The sequence below is a fragment of the Coniophora puteana genome, assembly GCF_000271625.1.
Source record: "Coniophora puteana RWD-64-598 SS2 unplaced genomic scaffold CONPUscaffold_13, whole genome shotgun sequence".
NCBI classification, from domain to species: domain Eukaryota; kingdom Fungi; phylum Basidiomycota; class Agaricomycetes; order Boletales; family Coniophoraceae; genus Coniophora; species Coniophora puteana.
Window position 1 is genome coordinate 1,178,708 of NW_006913065.1, and position 18,704 is coordinate 1,197,411.

General features: G+C 51.8%; 6 protein-coding genes across 6 annotated transcripts; 3 read left to right on the plus strand and 3 right to left on the minus strand.

Moving 5' to 3' along the window:
• Window positions 1-363: 363 nt before the first annotated feature.
• CONPUDRAFT_130254 (acetyl-CoA synthetase-like protein) lies at window positions 364-4,683 on the plus strand (the record flags this gene model as incomplete). The annotated part of the gene is made up of 13 exons (XM_007775016.1): window positions 364-893; window positions 955-1,318; window positions 1,376-1,683; window positions 1,745-1,969; window positions 2,031-2,137; window positions 2,192-2,407; window positions 2,472-2,633; window positions 2,685-2,849; window positions 2,910-3,462; window positions 3,531-3,836; window positions 3,911-4,060; window positions 4,114-4,377; window positions 4,456-4,683. Exons 1-13 carry the CDS (start codon window positions 573-575, stop codon window positions 4,681-4,683), a joined length of 3,369 nt encoding a protein of 1,122 aa, XP_007773206.1. The 5' UTR covers window positions 364-572.
• A 1,103-nt stretch (window positions 4,684-5,786) lies between these two features.
• On the plus strand, window positions 5,787-7,637 carry CONPUDRAFT_110570 (WD40 repeat-like protein). The gene is made up of 3 exons (XM_007775017.1): window positions 5,787-6,483; window positions 6,539-7,530; window positions 7,594-7,637. Exons 1-3 carry the CDS (start codon window positions 5,833-5,835, stop codon window positions 7,613-7,615), a joined length of 1,665 nt encoding a protein of 554 aa, XP_007773207.1. The 5' UTR covers window positions 5,787-5,832; the 3' UTR covers window positions 7,616-7,637.
• Window positions 7,638-8,433: 796 nt separating this feature from the next.
• CONPUDRAFT_84735 (alpha beta-hydrolase) lies at window positions 8,434-11,296 on the minus strand. Its single transcript, XM_007775018.1, has 6 exons — window positions 10,971-11,296; window positions 10,638-10,919; window positions 9,518-10,576; window positions 9,259-9,459; window positions 9,007-9,204; window positions 8,434-8,948 (listed from the first exon to the last, which is right to left on the minus strand). Exons 1-6 carry the CDS (start codon window positions 11,074-11,076, stop codon window positions 8,542-8,544), a joined length of 2,253 nt encoding a protein of 750 aa, XP_007773208.1. The 5' UTR covers window positions 11,077-11,296; the 3' UTR covers window positions 8,434-8,541.
• A 105-nt stretch (window positions 11,297-11,401) lies between these two features.
• Window positions 11,402-13,421, plus strand: CONPUDRAFT_146592 (uncharacterized protein; the record flags this gene model as incomplete). The annotated part of the gene is made up of 12 exons (XM_007775019.1): window positions 11,402-11,690; window positions 11,775-11,829; window positions 11,889-12,051; window positions 12,114-12,127; window positions 12,190-12,346; window positions 12,412-12,668; window positions 12,722-12,762; window positions 12,823-12,841; window positions 12,977-13,041; window positions 13,094-13,118; window positions 13,175-13,274; window positions 13,383-13,421. The coding sequence occupies exons 3-12, from the start codon at window positions 11,902-11,904 to the stop codon at window positions 13,419-13,421; spliced, it is 867 nt and encodes a 288-aa protein (XP_007773209.1). The 5' UTR covers window positions 11,402-11,690; window positions 11,775-11,829; window positions 11,889-11,901.
• Window positions 13,422-14,171: 750 nt separating this feature from the next.
• Window positions 14,172-16,051, minus strand: CONPUDRAFT_158042 (PLP-dependent transferase; the record flags this gene model as incomplete). Its single annotated transcript, XM_007775020.1, has 10 exons — window positions 14,172-14,285; window positions 14,344-14,415; window positions 14,465-14,600; window positions 14,658-15,055; window positions 15,115-15,350; window positions 15,404-15,413; window positions 15,468-15,655; window positions 15,704-15,749; window positions 15,822-15,927; window positions 15,990-16,051. 10 exons carry the CDS (start codon window positions 16,049-16,051, stop codon window positions 14,172-14,174), a joined length of 1,368 nt encoding a protein of 455 aa, XP_007773210.1.
• Window positions 16,052-16,531: 480 nt separating this feature from the next.
• CONPUDRAFT_168624 (PLP-dependent transferase) lies at window positions 16,532-18,440 on the minus strand (the record flags this gene model as incomplete). Its single annotated transcript, XM_007775021.1, has 10 exons — window positions 18,281-18,440; window positions 18,111-18,216; window positions 17,996-18,041; window positions 17,752-17,939; window positions 17,680-17,689; window positions 17,393-17,628; window positions 16,943-17,340; window positions 16,750-16,885; window positions 16,628-16,699; window positions 16,532-16,576 (listed from the first exon to the last, which is right to left on the minus strand). The coding sequence occupies exons 1-10, from the start codon at window positions 18,340-18,342 to the stop codon at window positions 16,532-16,534; spliced, it is 1,299 nt and encodes a 432-aa protein (XP_007773211.1). The 5' UTR covers window positions 18,343-18,440.
• Window positions 18,441-18,704: the final 264 nt, after the last annotated feature.

Sequence of the window (18,704 nt, forward strand, 5' to 3'; positions counted from 1 at the left end):
CATTGTCCGTTCTTTTCTCTTCCAGGAGCGTCAAGGAGATATCCGCTTCATCGTAATGCCCGAGTTTCTATAACAAGCCCAAGTCTCGGTGACCGGGGCCGGTCCGTCAATGTTCTCATCCAATCAAACATAAGCTACGGCGGCAATCTACGCTTGATCTACGCACGGTGTTCGATCGGAACTACAATCAAGTCTTGAAATGTTAATCATTGACCCGACGAGGAAGGCGAAGCTGGCTAGTTTGAACTTTCGATCTTCACCGATTCTCTCCCGGCTCAAAGTCATCGTCATAACCCGATAGGAGCGCCTCGATCCGCATAGATTACTCAACCGGAAACAAATTATCTGCGTCACTCCAACATCTCATTGGATGCCTTTCGTGCGTCAACTCGGAGCCATAACCCAGCTACACCGATGCTCGCCGACCCCTACTGAGCCGCCCCTCTCGCAGGCCAGCCTTTGGTGGAGCAAGCATTGGGATAAATTGACGTCGAGGATTGCGACAATGCGGTTCAACATAGACATCTTTCACTCCTGTTCTTTCCAGAAACCCTATCCTCGCTCATACAGTCATGACTGGTCCATCTTACTCTTCCAACCACGCTAGTCTTCATTACCCGCCGAATGACGGCTCTTTGAACCACCCTGAGGTCCTCGAGTTCAATGCGAAACATAACCCGGACGCCCCCTTTTTCATCTTCGCACGTGACGTTGAGGGCAATGAATTTGCGACTATAACTCATCGAGAGTTCCGAGATGGGTGTCATCGCGTAGCCCATGCTCTCCGCCCGGGACGAGAGGGACCCGAAGGCCAGGTCTTCAGTATCATCGCAAATTCAGACTCGATCTTGTACCAGACGTATGTCATGGGCATGATTCTTGCAGGCTTTGTGGTGCGTACCTCCTCTGACTCTCAGCTAGGTGTCACTGATGGCCATGTTGATAATGTTATAGCCGTATCCGATGTCTCCGAGGAATTCTGCGCGGGCCGTTGTGAGCATGATGACCAAGGTCTCATCTCATCACATCCTTGCTACACCGGATGTCGCTAGTACGCTCATTCGCGACGTCAAGCGAGAGTTAGAGGCGTCCTCGACGTCGAATTATCCAATTCATGTGGTCAACACGCCCAGGTTAGACCTCGTCTACCCTCAGCTAGTCGCCAAGGATGCTTCCGCATCGGTCGAAGACTATCCTTCCGCCCCCCATCGTCCTGCCCCTTCGGACGTCATGTTGTACTTGCATTCGTCGGGCAGTACTGGCCACCCGAAGTCTATCCCTCAGACGTACCAGACGTCGCTAGATTGGGCTCGTCTCCGTGAGTAATCCTCGTATTCGGCTCGGGTCGATTTGAGGTGTCTGATCTTTTCTGCAGCCTTTGCCCACGATATGCCTAATTATCCTACATACTTGCGCATCGGCGCCATGTCTCTGCCTCCGTTCCACACACTTGGTCTCTCAATACAACTATACACCCCAATGTTTGCGCTTCGCCCCGTCGTGCATTTCCGCCCGTCCGCGCTTGACTCCACCGCCACCCTCCCTGTCGCTCCTAATGCCGAAAACCTCATCGAATACATCAAGAAGTCCAAGGTCAATATGATCATTGTCGTCCCCTCCTTCCTCGAGCAGTGGTCGAATGAACCCAAGCAGATCGAGATTCTCAAGGGATTAGAGTTCGTCGTACGTAATTATCACAGTCACGTACGCGCGTGCATTACTTGTTTATGCTCATCGCTTCTAGGTTTATTCCGGTGGCCCCCTTTCGATCAAGTGCGGTGATGCGTTGGCTGCGCAGGGCGTACGCATCGTCCCACTGTATGGCGGGACTGAATTCGGAGGGGTGTCGTGCTGCGTACCCAACCCACGTACTGACGCGCGTGAGGATTGGGTGTGGATACGCATCCCCGAAATCGTGAAGACGCGATGGGTCCCTCAAGGTGATGATACTTATGAACTGCAAATTCTGGTGGGTTTATCCGTCTTTTCACATGACATGCGTGAAATAATATATACATCCGTCCGCTTAGACGTCAGAATCGTTCCGCCCCTCCGTCGAGAACATTCCCGATGTTCGTGGATACGCAACCTCGGATGTCTTTGAGAAGCACCCTACAAAGGAAGGGCTCTGGCGCATGTATGTTCTGATCGTCTGTAATTCTGTGTTTCTAAGCTAAATTTTGATTGATAGCGTCGGGCGCGCTGATGATGTCATCATCCTCTCAACGGGGGAAAAGACAGTCCCAGTGCCGATGGAGGGCGCGATTCTCGCGCAACCAGCCGTCGCCGGAGTTGTGCTCTTTGGACGTGAACGCACTCAAGTAGGCGCCCTCGTCGAGCCGCGACAAGGGTACAAAGTAGATGTCAATGACCCTGCTCAGATCGCCAAGTTCCGAAACTTGATATGGTACGTCATCATCTTGAAATTAGACCCATTACTGGGAGATGCCAACATTGACGTCATTTATTAGGCCAGCCGTCGAGGAAGCGAACAAAGATGCACCCACATTCAGTCGCATCTTCAAAGAGATGGTCCTTGTCACTAGCCCCGACAAACCGATGCTCCGCGCTGCGAAGGGCACGGTAAATAAGAAGGCGACAATCAAACTTTACCAGTCCGAAATTGACCAGCTGTTCGTATACCTCCCTTTTGATCTAACGGTCTTGTCTCATGTTAAGTTTAGATATGACACTGTTTTGGCGAGCGCAAGCGCAGGTACAGATGTCCCACTTCCTGAGAGCTGGACGCCCGATGCCGTCGAGCCCTGGCTCCAGACGCACATCACCCACATCAATAATGATAAGAAGGCTGATCCGGGTGTCGACTTTTTCGCTCAGGGTTTCGACAGGTAAACGATCCATATCTCCGATTTAGCTTGATGAAACCACTCACCGCGCTAAATACTTAGCCTGTCGGCGACGTTCCTGCGGAATCGCATCGTTGGCTCGCTCAAGCACGCGGACGACCCAGAACTCAGAGAACGCTCTGAGAAGATCAGCCAGAACTTTATCTTCGCCTACCCGACGGTGCATCAACTCGCTCGAGCTGTTTGCGCGATCGTCAAAGGAGAATCAGGCGAAGCTGCGATTGACGTCGCTCGACATGTGGAGGCGATGGAAGCAATGATCAAGAAGTACTCGGTCGGACTCCCTGGCGCTGGTGCGAAAGCGGCGCCGAACGGTCACGTCGCCATGCCAAAGGGCGCAAGCGTAGTTCTTCTGACGGGCTCGACGGGTGCGCTCGGAAGCGAGCTCCTGGCAGGGCTTCTTGCCCGAGACGATGTGCAGACCGTGTACGCGTTCAACCGACCCGGAAAAGGGCAGTCTCTTCTCGAGCGTCAGTCGGCGGCGTTTGAGTCACGCGGGCTGGACTCGAAGATTCTCAAGTCCGATAAGCTGGTGTTGATCGAGGGGGACGCGGAGCAGGAGAACCTTGGCCTACCCGACGACATCTACGAGAAGGTATGCACAGCAATGAACAACTTGCATACCGTCGTCATATTCACTCATGTTCGGATTTTCATTCTCAGATCCGCAGTTCAGTGACTCATATTATTCATAATGCTTGGCGCGTCAACTTCAACCTCGCACTCTCCTCATTCGAGCCCCAAGTTCATGGTTCCCGTAACTTAATCGACCTCGCCCGCACAGCTCAGTCTGGACAAGTCCCAGGACGAGGCAGTGTACGGTTCATGTTTGCGTCGTCTATCGCCTCTGCGCAGAACTGGTCGCGGGATCTGCATGATGCTGTGAGTAGGGTACCCGAAGATTTAGGGCCCAATGTAGAATGGGCTGTTGGGAATGGGTACGGAGAAGGGAAGGAAGTCACACAACGGGTGAGTTTTTTCTATTCTTTTATTCCTTTCCAATTGTGACCTGACCTTCCTGATGCATGGTGATGTGCGAGTAGATCCTAGTCCAAAGCGGCCTCCCATCGACGAGCTTCCGCATCGGGCAGATGTCGGGTGGCTTGCCGCGCGGCGCATGGTCAACCACCGAGTGGTTCCCAATCATCGTCAAGTCAAGTGTCAGCATGGGGATGTTACCCGATGCGAAGGGAGTGAGTACCACCTTAGTCTTATAGATTGAAATATGACTCTAATTACCACGTAGCTCACAACGTGGCTTCCTATGGATGCCGCTGCGCGCGCGATGCTCGATGTCACGTTCTCTGCAAACGAGTTGCCGAAAATACTCAATCTCGTGCACCCTCGCGGAACACCTTGGTCTAAGTTGATTGAACCTATCAGCGAAGCGTTGGCGCGCGTAAACCAAGGGAAGAAGCTCCCTCTCGTGCCGTTCGCCGACTGGTTCGCAGAGCTCGAGAGACTTTCGCAGGCCCCAAATGCGGGAGACGAAGCGGAGATCCAGAGAGTGGTGCGTTCTCTTTACAAACCCCTGATATCCAGCAATGTTCTCATAACGAGGTTTTTTTTTTACACTTTCTACGTCTAGCCCGCACTGAAGTTGCTTGATTTCATGCGCGGCCTCGCCCGCGCGGACATCGCCATGCGCGAAGCACAAGATACGGACGAGCTCGAAGCCGTGGGATTCCAGCCATTTGCGACGGCTAAGGCGCAAGAAGTGAGCGAGACAATGCGTACGCTGGAACCACTTACTGCTCGTGATGCATTGCGCTGGGTCGAGTACTGGGATTCCGTGGGTATGTTCGCGAGCGCTTGATTGGATATGGGTGAAGAAGAGAATTGTACCATCTAATAAACTTGAATCATGCGCAGTACACTATCAGTTTAATGTATCTTCATTTCTTCTTCTTTAGGTTTCATTTTTAACAAGTCGAAGTCAGAAGACGGACGATAGTTAGAGGCTAAGGCTGCGGAGATGGAAGTATCTCAGGCCGAGAGTCCGATTCCGAGTGAGGTTTACCCACATGACTCAAATATTCCCCGAAATGTCTCTATGGTTTTTCGCTAATGTAACTTGAACAATGTATAGCCTGAAGAAACCCCACAAGGAAACGAAAACGCGAATCGTTAGTGATAGTATGTTTCTCTGGAATCTGAAGATCTAAAATTCTAACCGGGTGTAACGGATAGCGGAACTTCACCCGAACTTTCGCCGCAGCCACCGCTTGCATTGACATTTCCCACGATAGAAAACATGTGTACAGCCTCCGCAATCGCAACGTTGCAACCGTACCAAACCCGCACACTACCGTCGCATTTCCCTCCTGTAAGCCTGACCTGCTATAACTCATACCTACCCAGTGCTAATGGGACTTCCAACATTCATAGAACATTGGGATTCAACACGGAACTATTGCACTTGAGCTTGAGGTGCTAACCTCCATCCAATCGGCGCCTAATCTGTTGGGCTAACTGAAGCGTCTCTCACTTATTTCTCACATTGCATCTCCGTAGCTGCAGCCCTCTTTGACCCAGAGAGACATTATTCTGTTGTGGGGTAGAACTTGCGCCACTTCCATCTATCTTTGTAATGGCAGGCCTTTCGGAAGGATCCCAGCAAGACTCTGCTTCATCCTCCCCAAAAGGGCTCATCGACATACCAAACGATATACCCGCTAGAAACGAGACAGCGGGATTGTCACCATTTTCTGGACACGAAGGTGGTATATATGCTCTTGCATATTCACCTGACAGTAGGTTCATTGTCACCGGATCGAAGGACACAACTGTCCGTCTCTGGGACGTAAAGACGGGCAAACAAGTGGGAGAGACGATGAAGAGTCACGAAGCTTCAGTTCAGGCCATATGCTACTCACCCGATGGGCGTTATGTTGCTTCTGGCGGAGATGGCGGCAAATTGTGCATTTGGGATACGGAAGATGGAAACACTCTTGTCTCAAAGCCCATGGGGACGTCCAACGAAACGATCTGGACAGTAGCATACTCTCCTGATGGGAGGTTCGTTGCCAGCGGCGGAAACGATCATATACTTAGAGTATGGGATACGCGCTTGCATGACCTCGCCTTCGAGCTCGAATGCGCTATTCCATCCATCTGGACAGCTGCTTGGGCACCGGATGGAAAGCAGATCGCAGCCGGGTCTGCTGATGGCAAGGTCTGTATCTTCGATGTGAAGAAACGCGAGCCGTCGGTGGAATTCAAAGTGGGCCAATCTGATAAAGTCTACACAATCTCGTGGTCGCCGAATGGGGACGTGCTCGCCACTGGATGTTTCAATGATGCGGTGTGGCTGTGGATCCCGAAGACGGGGAAGGCCAAGAAGAGCCCATTTAGAGGACATAAAAGCCATGTATACTGCATTGCGTGGTCTCCAGATGGGACGCGCCTCATTAGCGGCGCCTTGGACCACACAGTACGCGTCTGGGACACGGACAAGGGTCAGACTTTATTTAAAGGGCCTCTTCTTGGGCACAAGAATAGTATTCAAGGTCTCGCGTACTCCTCTGATGGCAAGCAGTTTGCGTCGGGAGACGTGGAGGAGAGCCCACGCGTTCAAATATGGGATGCGGAGACTGGAAAGCCGTTGCTGCCTCCGGTAAGGGTTTACACCTTCGAAACGAACATGACAGGATAACCTCTATCGACGCTAGGTTTCAGAAGAGTTGAAACGTACATTTCAGGAAGCAGAAGCGGAGGCGTATCCCAATCCCGAGAGCGATCCCGGAACACCAAGCAAAATGAATGCCGCTGCAGCCATCACCGCTGTTGCATGGCTCCCGAGCGGGAAACACTTTGTTAGCTCGAGTGTCGACGGCTTGACACGGATCTGGGGCGCACAGAAAGGCTACCACACCCGCGAAACTGCGGGACAAAAGGAGTCTGTCAATGCCCTCGCTGTTTCTGCTGATAACACTAAGCTAGCGACTGCGTCTGACGATCACATCATTCGCATCTTCGATCCTATATCCTTGGAACAGCTCACAGACTTTCGCACCGATCACACTGATTCTATGCTAGCCGTACACTTGACACCCGACGCGTCCAGGCTTGTCACCGCCAGCAAGGATAAAACAGTACGTTTTTGGGACGTGGGCTCCGGAAAGCTGCAGCACGTTATCAAGGCACATACCGACTCTGTTCGAACGCTCGCCGTGGCGCCTGATGGAAAGAAGCTTGCAAGCGGTGCAGATGACAATACCATCTTGATCTGGGACATGCAGACGTACGATCAGATTGCTGGTCCGTTCAGGCACGACGGCTGCGTTCGCGCCCTGTGCTTTTCACCGGACGGCGCTCGTCTACTCAGTGGCTCAGATGATTGCACCGCCAGGATATGGGATGTCTTTACGGACAAAGACGCGTTCGACATCATTCGGGTGCATGCAGGCGCGGTTGGAGCAGTGGATTGGTCTAGCGACGGCAAAACGCTACTGACCGCTGGCGCTGACGACTGGACGGTGTGGGTGTGGAATGCTACCACTGGCGAGCCGATACACGGACCACTCGAGGGTGATGGCATCAAGGGGATCCAGGCCGCTGCGTTCTCCCCCGATTCCCAGTATATTCTCGCCGGCTCCAGTAGTGGCACGCTCTGTATATGGGAGACAAACACAGGCAAAGTTGTTCTGGATAGACAGGAAAAAGAAAAGGAGGTGAGATGGATTTCAGGCCGTCTGCAGACTAGTAGATACTGAACGATCTCCATAGTCAACGTCAGATATTGTTAGCCACCATTCAAATGAAGCACGCAACAACAGAACAGGAGCTAGACGTCAAGTAAGTCTTTGAAGCCTGTGTATTAAGAACACATGTTTATCCATTGACTTAGAGTCTAGATGATAGCATTATGAACGTCAGTCACTAAGCGCAGTCTTGGTTCGTAAACGACACCACATTTAACTTTTCCCGTCAGATGCCTGCGACCGTTGCCAAAAAGACTAAAGACAATCGGCAAGGGAGAGGCTTCTGGGACGAACAGGAGGTATTTAGCTTTGTCAGCCTTCTATTGCGTTGGATCCCTCACCATAGCTGTTTACCGAACGTAGGATGAAGGTGGTCAAAGTCATAAGGCAAAAACCGTCCCTAAGGAGCGCCGGCGTAAACGAAACGTGCTGAAAGGACTCTGGATGAGAAGAGCTGATAAGTCAAAGTCGAGGGCGAAAGGCAAACGAAAGGAGAATGATGGCGCTACCACCGCCACTGAAGGTCATGAGATGCGTCGCACCCGATGGCGCACGACAAAAGACGTAGTCTCAGCCCGCGAGAAGCTGGTTCGTGTCCTCATCTGCTCAAGACGTACAACTGACCAAGGTCCATTGCAGCGCGTACTTGCAGCAGGAGACAAGCCACGCGCCCCACGCGGCTCGCAGGAAGAGCCAGAGTCGGACGGCAGGAGCGATTCGCCTACAGACCCGGCTGACCCCAACGAGTCTCACGCAGACTCGAGCAGTGATGATGAAAGTGTGCATGGTTTGGTTGACACCTTGTGCTTTTGCCTCTGCCTACCATGCTGTAAATGATGCGAAAAGCGTGAACTATACGGCTCGCGTTCAACATGTCTGCTATAATGTAATTGTCAATACCAAAGTTGAATATACACAGAATACCGTTCCGTTACTTCTCTTGTTAAATCCCATGTCTCTCTCAACCCTGCTCACGACGTCCAAGCTCGGATCCAGTCCCTCGTGGCCTCATACCACGTCGCCGCACACTCGACACCATCCATAGCATGCGTCTCACCGGGGAACGTCAACATCTCCACGACCTTGTTCCTTCCCTTGAGCGCGTGGTAATACCCGATCCCTTGCGTCGGCGCTACCCTCTTGTCCGCTTCGCCCACGCACAGCAGCGCTGGCGTCTTGACGTTGTCGACGTACGAGATGGGCGACACAGCCCACAGCTTCGCGTACATTTCGGGCGTCATGAGCGTCGCTGGCGTGAATGGCAGGCCGCACTCGGCGTAGTACCAGTCTGGGATGTCAGACGTGGAGATCTCGCCGAGCGAGATGACGGGATTGCAGAGGATCGCAGCGCGGAAGAAGTCGGGGTACTGTCCGATGACTGCGTCGCGCATGATCAGTAAGGGTGCTGGGCGATGGCGAGGGTGAAAGGGACTCACGGTGTCCGGTGAGGAAGCCGCCATGGCTCCCGCCCCATATGGCCCATTTGCCGTTCTCGGAGATGCCTTGGTCGTTGAAGTGACGTGCAGCTGCGATGCAGTCTTCGACATCGAGCGATCCACAGTTGCCGATGAGACCTTGTACAAAGTTCTCGCCGTACCCGGTAGAACCAGTATAGTTGGGCGAGCAGAGCGTGTCTGTGAAAATTAGATGAGCACTCATACACCAGATAGACAGTCACCAATACACACAGCCATCGAGCGCAAATGAGGCAGCGAGATAACTAAAGGTCACCATCGAGTTCGCGTGCGGTCCGCCGTGGGGCATCAGAAGCGAATATGGCTTCTTGTCGTCCGTAGCGCTGGACTTGGGTCCAATGTGGATTGCTTCAACGGACTTGCGGCCTGTGATGGGCACGACGCTGTACTCAAGGCCTTTCAGTGCATCGTCCACTGCATTTGGAAGACGATGAGTTATGGATAGCACGGAGACGGACTCTCGCAAACGTACATTCAGTGGAGACCACGGTCGTGTCGATCACCTTCCAGCTGACTCCGCCCTTGGCGTCGACCGTACCTAGAACGACCTCGGGAGGAAGCGTTGGCGAATGGCGAGAGCAAACGACACGGTTGCGTCCATCCGTGCACAATAAACCGTAAGACACCTGTGGCTCGCCCTTGACAGACGGCGTAAGCTCTTTCACGGCACCACTCGATGCATCAACCAGCAAGACCGTGTTGCGAGCGCCCCATCCCGAGGAGATGACAACCTGGGTGGTGTCTCCGACTCGGAGGAAGCCCCGTTGCGCGATATCGTCGGCGAAGATGCCTGGGAACGCGCCCGGCTCCGGCTCGGCTACCGGGCCGACGAGCGCTTTGGCTTCGCCGTCCTGTCCGCCGCTTGCATCTGACGCGAGCTGTTTGGAGTAAAGCGTCGCTGAGGCATTGTGAGCACCACCGAGAGCGTTGGAAAGCCAGAACAGGTGCGTAGCGGCACCGTTCTCATCGCGCAGAACGCGAGGCGTACGAACGGTACGCTCGGGGGGTGTGAGACGCGTCGCGACACGGGCGGCGACCGTCGGGAGCTTCGGCGCGTCTTTCTTGTCCTCGCTCTTTTCGGTATTTGAGTCGTCCTTCTTCTCCTCCGGACCGAGCTGTAGCTCGTACAGGGCCGTGGGCTTGTTGTAGCAGAACTTGACGCCCATAAGCTTGCCATCGCCGGTGTACTCGTACCCTGTCGCGATAATGCGATCTTCTGACGCAAACACGGCCTGCCCGAACAAAACGGGTACAGCGGGAGTCTCAACGGGTTTGAGCACGCTGAGAGAGACGTCGTTTTTGGTCCGAGTGGGGAGGATAGTGCTGCGTGCGTCGCCGGGGTTCGCCCAGCGGAAGAGGTAGATTGTCGAGCGCTTCTTGGTATACATGGTTTCACCGGCGTGGGGCGTGAACCGAAACTTGTCAAAGGGATCGGCTTTTCCGCCTTCGAACGTAGACTTGTCAAGCTTAGCTTCAGCGGAGTAGAGCAGCGCGGTTTCGGAAGGAGAGAATGACAGGGTAGATAGGAAAACTGGGATTGGGCAATAATGTCAAGGTTGTCGTTCAAATTCGACCAAGAAGGTTGGACGTACGATCTGTGTTGAACTCCTCGTGCTTCTCCGTCACATCCAGCGACGCCTCGAGACGCGACCCGAACCATATCTCAACAATACGCTTCTTGCCCTTGTCATCGGATACCTCGCGGAGGAGGGCCCGACGTTGGTTCGAAGGGGAGACAACCGATGCGAGTACGTCTGTGGAGTCGAATGACGAGGTTGAAATAGCTTCTTGGGTTTCAGGGACAAAGAAAGTCTTCGTTTGCGACCGTTTCGCTTTACGCTCGCGATCTCTGAAAGAGTATGCCACGCGCAGAACTGCAAGTCTCGATCAGCTCGCTTACACGCTTGCTAGTAAATGGCACTCACCGTTCAAGTTCGGTCCATCAAAAGTACCAGTAGTAGGCACAGGAAGCTCGAAAAGCTCATTGAAGAACGTGGACGCGTTTGGACCGCTGTGTTTGAGTTGGACCATCTTATCTGAGAAGTCTATCTCGAGAGCAAGTTAACGACGTGAAGCAGGGAAGGAGGGCGTTCAAGAAGAAAGATAAGCCAGAGGTCTATATATGCGCTCAAAGCTGCGTCGCAGTACGCTTTTCAGGCCTTGAATAGTCTCGAATGCGGGACCTAGTTGACCTGAACCAACTGCGACGCGCGTCGTTCGTAGACCCGCGACCCATTTGACAAGGTGATCGATCATGGGGTGGTGCAAGCTGTACCCGTGGGAATGATGATGCTATAATGGACTCACTGCGAGGCCCGAGTGCGACATGTGCAACTCGTGTTCTTTCCAGACCACGCGCAAGGGCGCGCAGCGGACTGGAATGGGAGCGGAACATGGGCACCGTACCCTGCGAGGCGGGCGTGTGGAGGGCGGAATCAACCACTGACGTGCAGCTCAGGATCGCGTAACGCAACTCGACACAGCAAAATTTCGCATAACTCCCGCAGCCGTGAACAGAAAGCCCCTAAACACATAGTACTACACGTTGGTGGGCCGCCTCGGACTCCGCGAGCACTATCATAACATGCAGTGCTCAAATACCTGCACTGTGCGCACGAGTGAATCCTGGTGCATGCGCTCTTGCTGTGAGTTCCTTGCGAGTATACCCATAGGCAGTCCTAGGAAGAGCTAATTTCCCCTGCCCTACTATATTACGTCCTCGCGGACAGCGCTGGTGTGTCTGCCCTTACGGCAAGGATTCAAGACGCTCTGGTAGATATAAAGGTACTGAGTCGCTTCACCGCAACTTTCCATGACCCCGCCTTTCTCTAAAGTCACATCAGCCGTAGGAGTGCCATGGTCCAGTACAACGTGTCACACGCCCTTCTATGTCTCCAAATCGGAAACATCGTTGTCGTATTCTTGTCTGGCGTAACCTTTGGCAAGATATACCGATACCTTACCTCAAACAAGTATCAAGAAAGTCCGCTCTGGGAAAAATGCTTGGTACGCTCCTCATCCGAGTCAGCCATTCTCACCAGCGTTTAACAACGTTTGTCATGAAAAAGGTTTCGTATATGCTGTAAGTTTTCTCCTTGTCTCCTGCGAATGATGTTCAAGAATTAATGCTGACTTTGTAACCAGCTGTCTCCAGGGCTTACACACCGCACTAGTGATCTACACCTTGTTCAGCGCCATTCTTCACTGGCACAAGCTCGATAACTTGGAAGACAATACCGTAATTCCGTACGGTATTGGATTCTCCATGTTCGTCGGAAGCTGTATGAAAACGACCGTGCAGGTAGGTATGACTACTTTTTCTGACGCTCTCGCTCTGACTTCTGACCACTTGGTACTCTCATTTAGGCGTTCGTCATCAGACGCGCCAAGCAGCTCTCTAGTCAAAAATGTATACCCATTTTGTGTTGGGTGCTGATAACACTGGGGCTTGCCGGATCTCTTGGGTGCTCTATATCTGCTATAGGAAATACTTTCGGTGGATACAGTGTTTTATGGTTGGATATCCTAGCTGCCGTCTTGGCAACGAGCATTGCGGTGGACCTTACAAGTGCCGCGGTACAATGGATATTTCTTTACAAACAAAGTAAAGAGTCCCCGGATCAGTAAGTTGTCACTTCTCTCCCTGTCTTCGTGCGACTTACATTCCTGCCTGCAGTACAAAAAAGCTCGTGCATCGTATTATTTTGTTGATAAAGAGTAGGTGTCACTGGGAAACATCGTGTGCGTCTCTGACTCTCCAAACTTCCTTTCCTAAAGGGACAACGCTTGTTACGAGGTAAGTCCGCCATATACGTTTCGAAGAGCTCTATGTAGCTCATTGATCAACAGTATACCAACACTCCTCACTGTCGCACTTTTACTGTATGCCCTACACAGAAACACTTGTAAACATCTGTCATTATCGTCGAAGCTATATACGTGCTGACACAATTATCGTAGTGGCTTGGATAACGACGCTTCTGTTTCTTCCTGAAGGTGAGCTCAGTTTGCATCTCCAGCTGAAAGGTTTGCCTAATAATACATATAGTCTTCACGTTGACATTTTTTGCTTCGTAAGGAGTTTTCTCGCTCTCATAGCATGAGTATAGCTTACAATGAGTTCGAACAGCTTACTATCAACGGCAGAGGCCGACGCGGATACCGTGACAAATGTCCAGCCTCTGATAAGCTCATATATACTTCCGCCGCCAGCATCTGCCACTCATTCAGTAAGTAATTCAGCTTTAAGTACAATACTCCGCGCCGCTCACGATTCCTCTGCTGCTTTTCTTGCACTAGTAGAGCACCTCCGGACCACTGGCTAACTTTTTGCGTAGGGAGAGAAGAACAAGCCTCTTCGACGCAATCAAGGTTGACATTACTGTAGTTACCGATTCCAGTTAGTCTAACCCGCGAGTCAGTCTTGTTTGCAACTACTGTATGTTCGCTCTGACGGTTGGTTGTATCAAGTCTATCATCCTATAAAAAGATTCAAAGTTATCTTACTATGTACCAGTCTTACGTATTGTAACCATAGTTTTACATAATAACCGTCCGATTATACCCCCATGCCTGATTATTGCATTTATTATCGGACATGCGGGGGGAAACCAGACGTGAAAAATGCATTTCGACCAACAGTAAGGGTTGTAGATACTGCACAAACGATATCTCAAGTCAAACCCCCCAATAAATTTGGATGCGAGCTCGAAGCAGCTCTCAAGCAGAATCACTCTTCAAGGCGCTATGCTTATCTCGGTAAAATAGATAGATAAAATAAAAATAAAAATAATCAAAACCCTCCCAAATTAAACGTCTTTCACCTGATCCGGGCTGGCCGGCAACAGCCGAAAGAGGGTTCGCCAGTCAGAACAGCTTTGCACCTCCTCGCCTCTTCAACCAACCTCAACGTCAGCCTCAGCGCTGACAGTACTAGACGGTGAGGCCGATACTTATTGGCCCTAAGTTGTCAGCTTGAATGCCTACGCTGGGTGTTTGCGCTCAATTGATCGCACTGGGAGTTCAGCCTAGGGTTTCCTCTGGACCTTCCTGGCCTTCAGCGAACGTGACCAAGGTCCCTCTCTTATCCCATTGGCATTTATCGGCATCATTCCGTCGGCTGGTATTTAAGCGATAACACAACTAGATCTCTTTGCCTCCTGCTCGTCTGAACCACCCATAGTGCCCGCCTCGCTCATATGAGGTAACCCAAATGCAGTTTCGAGGCGGTCTAGTCCAAGCTGTTACGAGAGTGGGTCAGTTTCTACGCGCCTTGGTCAGAAGTTCACCATGGCGCACCTGAAGGACCTCCCTCGGACGAACAAACACAAGTCGATATCGCGTGGGGTATTGGTCTTGGCCAGTCGGGATCTCGAGACCAGATCAGAAACGAATTCCGGATACTATGGTTTGTACTCACGATCAAGACACCAGCCTTCAACATCGCACCTGACAACGCATCTTGCTTTTGTTCTAACGTTTTACTCTTGCCAAAGCGGTCTAGGACTGATGCGAGGTCTATGACAACGAACTGGCCAGCATAACAAGGCAGTAGCCTGTTCGTGAACTTGGTAAGCCAACTCGGTTGAGCGCCAGAACATTCTCGCACTCACGTAATCTTGTGGAACTGACACCACGCCACCACCATCTCGAACGCCTCAGCTATCCTCCGCCGGCTCTCTTCGAGGAACCAATTCCGCCATTCTCTATCGTTTATCGCAGCAGCGAAGATCGCATCCGTGGGGCCGGATATGGCGTTCGAAGCAACTGAAGACCCCATGAGTTTGACAAGCTCAGGGTTGTGCTGCGAGATGAAAAGGCCGATGCGCAGGCCTGATGCGCCGAAATCCTTGGATGGACCCGCGACGACGTGTATGCGCGACTGGTCGCACTTTGCCAGAGTGGAGAGGTCCAGAGCGAGCGCCGACACGAAAGGAGGTGGGTGCGGGACAAGCGAGTTAGCATATACCTGGTTGCCGTATATTTCGTCTACCAGAAGGTGGAGGTCGTACTACGGTGTCATAGGTGAGTGTGACTTCCATGACATTGTTTAAGGGAACTGCCACTGACCTTTTCTGCAAGTTCCGCGTACGCGACGATGCTCTCTGTCGGGTATACCCGGCCAAGAGGGTTATGTGGATTGCAGAGAATCAGACCCCGTATCGTTGGTCCGTCCACCTTACACTTCTCTATAGCTCGTTCCAAGTACGAGACACTTTCCTTCGAAAGCGGGTCTATGCCTTGTGGTATGTCCACTACCACAAGCTTCGTGCGAGACGGGTATTCGCAGTCGGGTTGGAATCCGCCTGACACACCGTAAGCGTCCTTCCATCAACTCATGATTAGTCAAACAACTGACCATAGAAGGGCTATCAACGATAATAGAATCAGTCTCAACCTGACTGGTCTCAGAATTGCCGTACCGCTGTCACAAGAAAGGCCTCTCCTTCGTCACAAACCTGCCAAGCAAACTCTGAGATGAGAGAGCCTACGCCTGGACCAACAATTGAATTATCTTGAGTAACAGGAATGATAGGGTGAAAGGTATCGTTGATGTACTGCGGTAAGGCCTCTTCCGTTGTAAGTGTAAATCCTTTCTGCAACGTAACGTCTAACAAAAGTATGTCAGCTGCACGTTGGCGGGCGACGGGTGACTGACGGTATCTGAAATGATCAGCATCAAGACGAAAGTTCTTCTCGATGTACTGCGGATACCCCAGGTCGGTATTCAGGTCCATTCAACACGGCGAGCTAGGCCAAAGCCAGGTGAAACGTACCTCCGTGAAGACCGGCGTCATCAGTGCATTCTCCGCCACACCCATGATAATGACTCCATCAGGGTTATGCGTTGGCTCATAGAACTTCTCGGGCAGCAACTTCATTCTATCGTCCTCGTCGTTCAGCATGCCCCGCTCCGTCGTCGAGACAGGGGCTAAATGACTCACATAGGCATCTCCTTCTCGATCTGCTCGGCCCGCTCGCGTGCTCTCTTGCTCACGGACGGCATTGTCTCAGCTGTCGTCAGTAGAATTCACGATGAGGTGAGAGGGTGTCGCAAGCGGGGGTGCGTAAGGTGCAAGAGGCAAATAGACGCGCACGCGGAATTCTTTTAGACGGGTCCGCAAAAATAGGTCGTTATCATCGGGGATTCTTGCGATGTGCGAGCACCATGAGAGGAATTGGATAGACTAGGATATGCCGACGACCGGAGAGTAAGTATGTATCGGTCAGCCGGCCGCAAAGAGGCGGCATTGACGAACAGCAGCGATAACGAGGTCGTGGCGCGGACCATGTACTGGGAGTGGCTGTGCAGATACATGTTTATTCTGCCTTTGATTTCTCACCTCATTCGTGGCCTGCAAAATATGATTAACTTCGAGCCAAGGTTCCATGTTATTCTCTTCAAGCTAGGTTAGTTATATCTTGCGTAGATATCATTTGCAGTCCCGATGATCGATCTATAAATCCCAGCATCATATAGCCCTACTCATTTGCTCAGCCCAAAAGCGGCTTCCAGACGATACAAGGCGAGCTAGTGACTCGTTGAGCAGCGTATTTGGATATCTTCAAAGCTCGAACCTACCTCTATGATCTCTTTGGGTCGAACAAATACTATCCTATAACGGGTTGGTGACTGGTCTTGGCCGGTAGGGACCTGCGCAGCTTGTCAGGGAATCACAAGCGGCAAACCGACTGCGGGCGTACAATCAAAACACCAGCTTTTAGCATGGCAAATGTCAACGCTTCCTTCTTCTCAGCCATGGCCTTATCTTCACCGAAGCGTTCTAAGATCTTTGCCAGGTCCATCACGGCGAACTGGCCAGCGTACGACGGAAATATTCTGTTTTTGATTGTGTCAATCAGCCAGGTGAATGCGTCAGTTTGGAAGACTGCTCACGGTATCTGGTGCAAGTTACACCACGTCACGATAACCTCATATGCCTCCGATATCCTGCGTCTGCTCTCCTCGAGGAACCAGTCCCGCCACTCCTTGTCGTTTATTGCAGCGGCAAAGATGGCATCTGTTGGTCCCGGAATGGCATTAAGCATGGTAGCCGAGTCGAGTAGTTTGATGATCTCGGGATTATGTTGAGAAATTAAGATGCCAATGCGCAGACCTGAAGCGCCGAAATCTTTCGATGGGCCGGCGACAACGTGGATACGTGCGGGGTCACATTTTGCAAGCATGGGCAGGTCCATCGCCAGGGCGGAGACAAAGGGAGGTGGGTTTGGGACGAGAGAAGAGGGGTACACTTGGTTCCCATATATCTCGTCAACTAGGAGATGCAAATCATACTATGGAGTGAAGGGTCACAAACTGCTCGGATCACTCGTTGTCGACACTGACCTTTTCTGCAAGCGACGCGTACGCGACAATACTCTCCTCTGGGTATACTCTGCCGAGAGGATTATGCGGATTGCAGAGGATTACTCCTCGAATCGTCGGTCCGTTAACCTTGGACTTCTCTATAGTTTGTTCTAGATAGGGTATGGCATCCTTCGAAAGGGGATCTATCTCGGGTGGGACGTCTACGACAACAAGCTTTGTTCGGGATGGGTATTGACAATCGGGTTGAAATCCACCTGATTCTTAGATTCAAATTCATGTCAACGCACTCGAAGTAGCTATCTCACCATAGAAGGGCTACGTACCACGCCATCAACCGTGGTAAGTGAACAGAGGCATCAAGTCAAACATCAACTCACTGCAGTGATCATGAAAGCCTCTCCATCATCGCACACCTGCCAGCAGAATTCCCCAATGAGAGAACCTACGCCGGGACCTACCACGGAGTTTTGTCGGGTGACGGGAATACGGGGGTGAAATGTGTCATTGATATATTCCGGCAGCGCATCTTCTGTGGAGTGTGCATGTCCTCTGCGCGCCGTAAGATCTGTGCACGCATCAGTGCTCCTGAAAGGGTACTACTGATGTATCAGTTTGCCTTACGATACTTGAAATGATCAGCATGCAAACGCATATTCTTCTCGATATACTTGCGATTATGAGAACGATGATAGTGGTTCAGATAGCATCCACAAAAGAGGTGTGTAGATGAGCGTACTTCCGTAAACACTGGCGTCATGAGGGCATTTTCCGCTATTCCCATGGCAATAACGCCCTCAGGATTGAGTACCGAGTCGTGGAACCTCTCAGGCAACAGTTTCATTCTGCATCGTGGGTTCCAGCTGGGTGAGCACTCCTTGCCATCCAAACAGGGGCTAATTCGCTTACATAGGCAACTCGCTATCGATCTCCACCACGCGCTCGCGTGCTCTCCGACTCAAGTGGGGCATCTTCAGGGTGTTTATGGACTAGGTTAAAAGGTGATTGTAAGAAGGAATCAGACAAGTCCAGCAATGTGAAGGGGAGCAAGTTGAGAGCAAGGGTTCTGCGAGCGGAAAAGCGGGAAGGAAAGGGGACGCGCGAAAGTGGTACGCTTATAGATCCGAATACCGATCGTCTCCACGAACCGCGTGACCCAGTTCCGAACCTCGGGCCATTGTTTTTTTCAACGACGTCGACATCTTTGACCATTGCTCACTTTTCACTTGCCATCGGTCGGGCCTCAGACCTCAGGGGACAATATGCCTCCTCAAGCACAAGTGCGTGTAGATCTCGAGACCTTAACAATCACAGGTAACTCTTCGAGCTGGCC

Excerpts from the sequence above, each read along its gene's own strand:
- CONPUDRAFT_110570 (XM_007775017.1), top strand. The coding sequence starts at position 5,833 with ATGGGGACGTCCAACGAAACGATCTGGACAGTAGCATACTCTCCTGAT. Across the intron at positions 6,484-6,538 it reads GAAAGCCGTTGCTGCCTCCG|GTTTCAGAAGAGTTGAAACG; the intron begins GTAAGGGTTTAC and ends TATCGACGCTAG. Across the intron at positions 7,531-7,593 it reads GTTCTGGATAGACAGGAAAA|AGTCAACGTCAGATATTGTT; the intron begins AGAAAAGGAGGT and ends AACGATCTCCAT.
- CONPUDRAFT_84735 (XM_007775018.1), bottom strand. The coding sequence starts at position 11,076 with ATGGTCCAACTCAAACACAGCGGTCCAAACGCGTCCACGTTCTTCAAT. Across the intron at positions 10,577-10,637 it reads CGAGGAGTTCAACACAGATC|TTTTCCTATCTACCCTGTCA; the intron begins GTACGTCCAACC and ends GCCCAATCCCAG. Across the intron at positions 9,460-9,517 it reads GACCGTGGTCTCCACTGAAT|TGGACGATGCACTGAAAGGC; the intron begins GTACGTTTGCGA and ends TTCCAAATGCAG.